The sequence below is a fragment of the Bos javanicus genome, chromosome 19 (assembly GCF_032452875.1).
Source record: "Bos javanicus breed banteng chromosome 19, ARS-OSU_banteng_1.0, whole genome shotgun sequence".
Classification (NCBI taxonomy): domain Eukaryota; kingdom Metazoa; phylum Chordata; class Mammalia; order Artiodactyla; family Bovidae; genus Bos; species Bos javanicus.
The window spans coordinates 52,750,557-52,757,746 of NC_083886.1; the positions used below are offsets into that span (position 1 = coordinate 52,750,557).

General features: G+C 59.6%; 1 protein-coding gene across 1 annotated transcript; it reads left to right on the top strand.

Moving 5' to 3' along the window:
• Positions 1 to 3,965: 3,965 nt before the first annotated feature.
• Positions 3,966 to 6,836, top strand: ACTG1 (actin gamma 1). Its single transcript, XM_061392588.1, has 5 exons — positions 3,966 to 4,075; positions 4,495 to 4,863; positions 5,144 to 5,582; positions 5,690 to 5,871; positions 5,960 to 6,836. The coding sequence occupies exons 2-5, from the start codon at positions 4,501 to 4,503 to the stop codon at positions 6,101 to 6,103; spliced, it is 1,128 nt and encodes a 375-aa protein (XP_061248572.1). The 5' UTR covers positions 3,966 to 4,075; positions 4,495 to 4,500; the 3' UTR covers positions 6,104 to 6,836.
• Positions 6,837 to 7,190: the final 354 nt, after the last annotated feature.

Here is a 7,190-nt window from a genome sequence, read left to right on the forward strand (position 1 = left end):
GATTTTTTTTTTTTTTTTTTTGCCATACTGTGGCACACAGAACTTCCCTACATGTCCTGTCCAGGGATTGAACTTGTGCCCCCTTCAGTGGAAGCACAGAGTCTTAACCACTGGACCACCAGGAAAATCCTCCTTGGCATTTTAAAAATTCAGTCCTTTTATGAGATAATTTTAGACTGACACAAACGCCCCAAAGTCAGTATTAGTATTTCTGCAGACTTTCCACCTGGTTTCCCCTAATGTTAACATCTTACACAAGTCATGGTACGACTGTCTACTGAAATTGACTGGTACTTAATTCATTAAACTTCAGACTTTGCTCAGATTTCACCGGTTCTTCCACTACTGTCTTTTTTTTTTCCTTCCTGTTCGAGGATCCAACTCAGAATCCCACGTTGCGTTTGGGGGGAGGGGAAAGAAAGGCATTCCTGGCAGGTGGAGTGGCAGAGGCAAAAGCAGAAAGGGGGACTCATTACCAAGTCCCTAGGCTGCCTGGCAAGTAACTGGCTAGTGGGAGATGATGAGAGGCGGGAGGCAGGGATGGGGTGATGGGCTGCAGGTCAGGCTACCAGGTGCAGAGATGACCCTGGATCCTGCAAAGGATCCCTGGAGGCTGGAGCTGGGAGACTGACAGGCTGGTGTGGCTGTCAGAGGGAAAAATAAAGAAAGACCCTGAGCTGGGGTTGCCTGGCAGTGCCCCAGGGCTGGGGAGGCCTGGGGCTAAGTCAGTCAGGCCACACTTCCTTGCAAGGTGATGCCACCTCCCTGCACCAGTGTCTTCTCTGCCGTTATATGGCCGCAAGATGAAACGAGACGCAGCAAGCACACGATAAATCCACCAAACCCAGCACCGAATTAAAAAAAAAAAAAAAAAAAATCACATCATTTCTCTGACCACCCTCCATCCTCACGATGGAAGGACACACCCGCTTCTGGGCAGAAGTGCAGCTGCCGTCTCTCGCTCCTCCCAGGGCCTCCCTGCTCACCCGAGCCAGGGGCTGCCACATTCGTGTGGTCCCCTCCCAAGGGATTCCTGGGCCTCTCCATCTTGAGGGAGGAGGGGGCGGCCTTGTGCTTCCATTAGCACAGCCCTGAGATGACCTTGGGCGAGGCCTCACACTGCCAGTTGCAAAACAGAAAAATCACAGCACAGAATGCGGCGTTCCCCAAGCCCCCTGCGCAGGGTTTGGAGGTCTCTCTCTTTGTGGGGCTCGGTCCCTGGACCCGCAGCATCCACTTACTGCTGGTTCCGGGTGGGGGTGCTTCCCAGGCGAGGGGTCACCCCCTCCACACCCTCGCCAAACCTCCAGCTTCGCTTCCCCACCCCCCATCCCCGCCCGCGCCACCTGACCTCTGGGGACACGCGCACCCCACCCTTCGCTCTCGCGGCCGGGTGTGACGCGGGGCGGCGGGGTCTCCCGGACCCGCGGACAGGGTGGGAGCGGCGGCGGCGTGCCCCCCCCTCCCCGCCCCGTCCTCTCGAAGGCAGCCTGGGCCTCCTTGCCCCCGCCCCGGCCGCCCGCCACCGCCCCTTTGTCTCGCCGGCCAATCCGCGGCCTCCTTGACTAAATAAGGCGAGGAGCGCGCCCAGAGCCCCTAGTCCGTTACTTCCGCCCCCCGCCCGGCCGGTGACTCAGGGCCGGCGGCGGGCGGGGACAGGGCTGCCCGGGCTGCGGCTTCCCGGGCGGCGGGCGGGGCTCCGGCGGCGCCGAAATGGCCAAATATGGCCGCACTGCGCGCCGCCGCCCCCCACCTGCGCACCTGCGGCCGCACCTTGACCCCCCTCCCCCCGCCCCGCGCCGGGTGACACAGCCGCGGAAGTGGAAGCTGCTCCCCCAGCTCATCCCACCCCGCGCCAGGCCGGCTGAGAGTGCCCCTGCCCCTCCGCCGCTGGCCGGCCCTGCGGGTGGGGGTCTGGCTGCCTAGGGTGGGAGCCCCCGGGAACCCAGGCCGGGTCCCACTTCCCCCCACGACTCCTTGACTTGTGCATCCAGCGCCCTTGCAAAGTGGGGAAGATGGCAGCGGGGGGTGGGGTGGGGAAGGGGACAGAGTTTCAACGGCCTCCGCCCCCTCCCCATCTGTCCTACGAAGCAGCCCGGGCGCACCAGACAAAGGAGTGCCGGAGGGAACTGGAGTCCGGGGAGGGGAGGCCCCCGCAGACGAGAGAGCCTGAGTGGAATGCGGGTAGGCGGACACTGGGCGCGACGCCTTGGACGATACTGGAAACTTCCCACTTGCCATGTGTGACATCTTGGGACCCCCCCCCCCTCCCGCCAAGTACTGCAGTCATCTTCACACACTCCCCCACCTGGGGATTGAAGGCCCCGTGGTTGTGCCCAGGGGCGCCTGTAAGGGTGGGTTTTTCTGGAGGGAGACAGCCCCAGGTTCTCCCTTGGGTGGACCACACACCTGATGGACAGCAGCCTTGCCCTGTGCCCTTGCAAAGTCTTGGGAGTCGGGAACCCAGCTAGGCCTGGCAGCAAGGGTGGCCACAGGCATGGCTTTGGCATCTGGGTGACTGCAGTCCGCAGGTGAGCTGGGCACCTGCTTTACCTGCCTAGCGCAAAGGTAGATATGGACATCAGCTAGACACCAGACCTTGCCCAGCTCTTTGGGGCGCTCGGCCCCGCCTCCCATCAGATGCCAGCCAGAGCACCTGGACATTGGACGAGTCCCCAGACTCACTCTGCCTGGCACCATTGCCATCCCTCTTTGGCCACTGCTCTTCCCCATGTCTCCCGTGATGTTTTCATTCATTACTGAGCAATCCTGAAGCTTACAAGTCCAAGGAAACCATGATACCTAGTTCCCTCTGGACATAACCCAAATACTGGCGGGCAGAGGGGGTCATCAGGACCCTGCCAGAGGTGACAAGTCTTCAATGCCAGCTCCTGGGAGAAAGGGCGCGCCCTGGACCCGGGAAAACCACAGCCCCAGGGCAGCAGGGTCCAACAGTGGGACACAAGTGACCGACTGTACGCACGCACAGACACACACACACACACACAACTTAAACAGAAGAGAGGGTGCCACCTTCAAGTTTAGAGGAGGAGTTGACCGTTTAGGCAGTCAAGACTTCTTCCCTGCCTCAGTTTCCCTACAACGCTCAAAGGTCATTAAAATGAAACAAAGCTCCAGCCCCTCCCCAGAGGGGACGGGGTGACCCCAAACCCAGAGTGGAGCCCCCGCCTGGGGACAATCGGGCCTGCGGTTTGAGGGGCAGGATGCGTTGGGTGTGGTAGAATCGGGCCAGTCTCTGTACAGTCAGGGACCACGGTGCCCCAACTCCGACGCTGAGGCCTACGCGATCCTGGCTGCGGTGGGGGACAAGCGGCTCCTTCCCATCCAGACAGGGTCGAGGTCACGGCTCCCCAGGACCGCCTTGGAACACCGGGCCCACAGTGCCGCAAGGGAGGCCGGCCGGGACCACCACCCTCCCGGGACCACTACCCTCCCCTCCCCCAGCCCGGTGCCGGGAACCCCCCCCTTGATGGCCTGCAGAGACTAGGGGAAGATTAAAGGGGGCGCGGGGAGGAAAGCCCACCGGCGCGGCCAGGCCGCGGGTACACACCCTGCTCCGGGTGCCGCCCAGCCCCGGGCCAGGCAGTTTCGGGGTGCAGCCGGGCCCTCCCCCACGGCGCGCGACAGTCCCGGGGCGGGGCCCCCAGGTCAGCTCCCGGCCTCCTATGCGACCACCCCTGCAGCCCCCCGGGGGCGCCCACCCATCCCACCCGCGCGCCGGTCAGCGCGGGGTCCCATTCTGGGGGTCTCGGGCGCCCGGGGGCAGAGCGGGCGGGGCGGTTGGGGGCGGTGCGGGCGGGGGGCGGGACCGGGCGCGGGGCCCCACGTGCCCCTCTCGGGCGGGCCAATGGGCGCCCGGCGTTCGGAAAGATCGCCATATATGGACATGTTCTGGGGCCGCGCGCGCCACCGGTCCGCGCGCGCGCCCCGCTTCGCTTAAATACCGGCGGGGGAGGCCGCGGACGGTCTCACTCGCCGCAGCCGGCTCGTGTTCCTTGTCCTCCCGCGCTTCTTTGCTCGCTCTTCCGCACCCCGCGGCCCGTCTCCTCCATCGGTAAGCGACCAGGCCTAGGCGGCCTGTCCGGGTATCCGGGCCCTCGCACCCCTTCGCAGTTCCTCTTTCTACTCCCGGCCCTAGAGGCCTGGCCACCTCGACCCCGGGAACAAAGGGTGGTCGTGTGGGGCGGGGTGGGGTAAGTGGGCTGGGACGCGCCCCACCTGGTTCGCGGAGGGCGCAGCGGGTGTGCTGCTGGGGGAGAGGGCAGGGCGAGTCCGGGCGGCAGTATTGAGAGCCCCCAGTCTCCTTTCCGCGGAACGACGTGGGAGGGGGCGTTACATAAAAGCCGGCCCCGGTTCCAGGCGGTTACTCTGCAGCCGGGTCGGGGGGAGGTGGAACGCCTCGCGGGGAGGGCCATTGCCGGGGCCGTTCTCTGAGCGTCAGGGCGCGCCTGAGTTGGTCTCATCTTTGAATAGATCGCCATGGAAGAAGAAATTGCCGCCCTCGTCATCGACAATGGTTCTGGCATGTGCAAAGCTGGCTTTGCTGGGGATGACGCCCCTCGGGCCGTGTTCCCGTCCATCGTTGGGCGTCCCCGACACCAGGGCGTCATGGTGGGCATGGGGCAGAAGGACAGCTACGTGGGCGACGAGGCCCAGAGCAAGCGTGGCATCCTGACCCTTAAGTACCCCATCGAGCACGGTATCGTCACCAATTGGGACGACATGGAGAAGATCTGGCACCACACCTTCTACAACGAGCTGCGTGTGGCCCCCGAGGAGCACCCCGTGCTGCTGACGGAGGCCCCTCTGAACCCCAAGGCCAACCGTGAGAAGATGACCCAGGTAAGCACAGCCGGGTGGGTTGAGCCATTTCACCTATTTCGCTAGTCATTTCATGTTCAGTTTTGTTTTCTGAAATTCAAGTATTTCTTTCAATATTTCCAGGGTTCTGTTCTTCTCCTGGCATTTCCTTCCTGAAGTCTCAAGGTTTCTTATTTGTGTTTCTGCTTGCTTCCTTTTCTTTTCTCCACACATCACATTTGTGGCATGCTGGCATGGTGTGAGAGCATGGGGTGGCCCTGAGTCCCTTCCTTTGAGTAAAGAAGCCTTTTGTCTCCTGCAGATCATGTTCGAGACGTTCAACACTCCTGCCATGTATGTGGCCATCCAGGCTGTGCTGTCTCTGTACGCCTCTGGCCGCACCACTGGCATTGTCATGGACTCTGGGGACGGGGTCACCCACACGGTGCCCATCTACGAGGGGTACGCCCTCCCCCACGCCATCCTGCGTCTGGACCTGGCTGGCCGGGACCTGACAGACTACCTCATGAAGATCCTCACGGAACGTGGTTACAGCTTTACCACCACAGCCGAGCGGGAAATTGTGCGTGACATCAAGGAGAAGCTCTGCTACGTCGCCCTGGACTTCGAGCAGGAGATGGCTACTGCTGCATCCTCCTCCTCCTTGGAGAAGAGCTATGAGCTGCCCGATGGTCAGGTGATCACCATTGGCAATGAGCGGTTCCGGTGTCCCGAGGCGCTCTTCCAGCCGTCCTTCCTGGGTAGGTGTCTGGCGGGCAGCATGAGTGACCTCCCTCTGAGGCTGCCGAGGGTCAAGGTGCTTTTCACCTTGAACGTGCGATTTCTGAGGGTGAGTTTTGTCCCTTAGGTATGGAGTCCTGTGGCATCCATGAGACCACCTTCAACTCCATCATGAAGTGTGACGTGGACATCCGAAAGGACCTGTATGCCAACACAGTGCTGTCTGGTGGGACCACCATGTACCCTGGCATCGCTGACAGGATGCAGAAGGAGATCACCGCGCTGGCTCCAAGCACGATGAAGATCAAGGTGAGGCAGAGGCGGCTGTGGCCTTGGGCCCAGGGGCCTTGCGGCTAAGATGGTGCTACCTGCTAAAGCCCCATTCTTGTCGTTTCAGATCATTGCTCCTCCCGAGCGCAAGTACTCGGTGTGGATCGGAGGCTCCATCCTGGCCTCCCTGTCCACCTTCCAGCAGATGTGGATCAGCAAGCAGGAGTATGACGAGTCTGGCCCCTCCATTGTCCACCGCAAATGCTTCTAAATGGACTGCGAGCAGATGCGTAGCATTTGCTGCATGAGTTAATTCAGAAGTATAAATTTGCCGTGGCAAATGTATACACCTCATGCTAGCCTCATGAAACTGGAATAAGCCTTTGAAAAGAAATTTGTCCTTGAAGCTTGTATCTGATATCAGCACTGGATTGTAGAACTTGTTGCTGATTTTGACCTTGTATTCAAGTTAACTCTTACCTTGGTATATGTTTAATACCCTGTGCATATCTTTGATTTAAACCCCTAGTTATATGCGGCTCTCTCACCTCGAGCTGAGGTGAGAATGTTTATGGAAGAGAAATCCAATGGCTTGATAAGAATCTGGGAGACTGTGAGTCTCTCAGTCTGTGCAGGGTATTAATGTGTCAGAGCTGCCTATTCCAGGATTTCTCTAGAGGCTGGCAAGAGTCCTGAAACAGTTGTCATTTCTGTCTTGGCCGGTCTTACACGGGGTTGGGAAGGTCCAAGCCGTAGGACCTGCTTTCCTTTCTTACTGAAGATTTCCCACCAGAGCACTGTTCTGGTTACTTGCCTTGAGTTGGAAACAGTTTGCATTCACACCTGTAAATTTATTCATCCTTTTAATTTATGTAAGGTTTTTGTACGCAATTCTCAATTCTTTTAAGAGATGACAACAGACTTTGATTTTCTACTGTCATGTGAGAACATTAGGCCCCAGCAACGCGTCATTGTGAGGAAATAAAAGTGCTGCAGTAAACCGATCGGTGCCTGTGTTCATCAGTGGGGAGCGGTGGGCTGTGTGCGGGTGTCAAATTAGGCAACAGAAACTGATTTCTCCAAAACCAGAGGTGAACAGAGGTCCCGTGAGCATCTAGAGTGCGTCAGGTTGAGCTTCCAGGGAAAAGGAAAGCTTGAGTGGGACTAACCCCCAAGGGGGCTGGGAGGAGGGTGGCATCTTACACTTGGTGTCTTTGGCATAAAGATGTGCTGCCATAGAAGCACGAAGGGCGTGGCTTTCTCAGCACACAGGTAATGGGCGGGTGGCGGTGCACTCTGGTCAGTGAAGCAACCATAGGGTTGATGAGAGCCGGATTGATGAGCTGTGGAACCTTCAG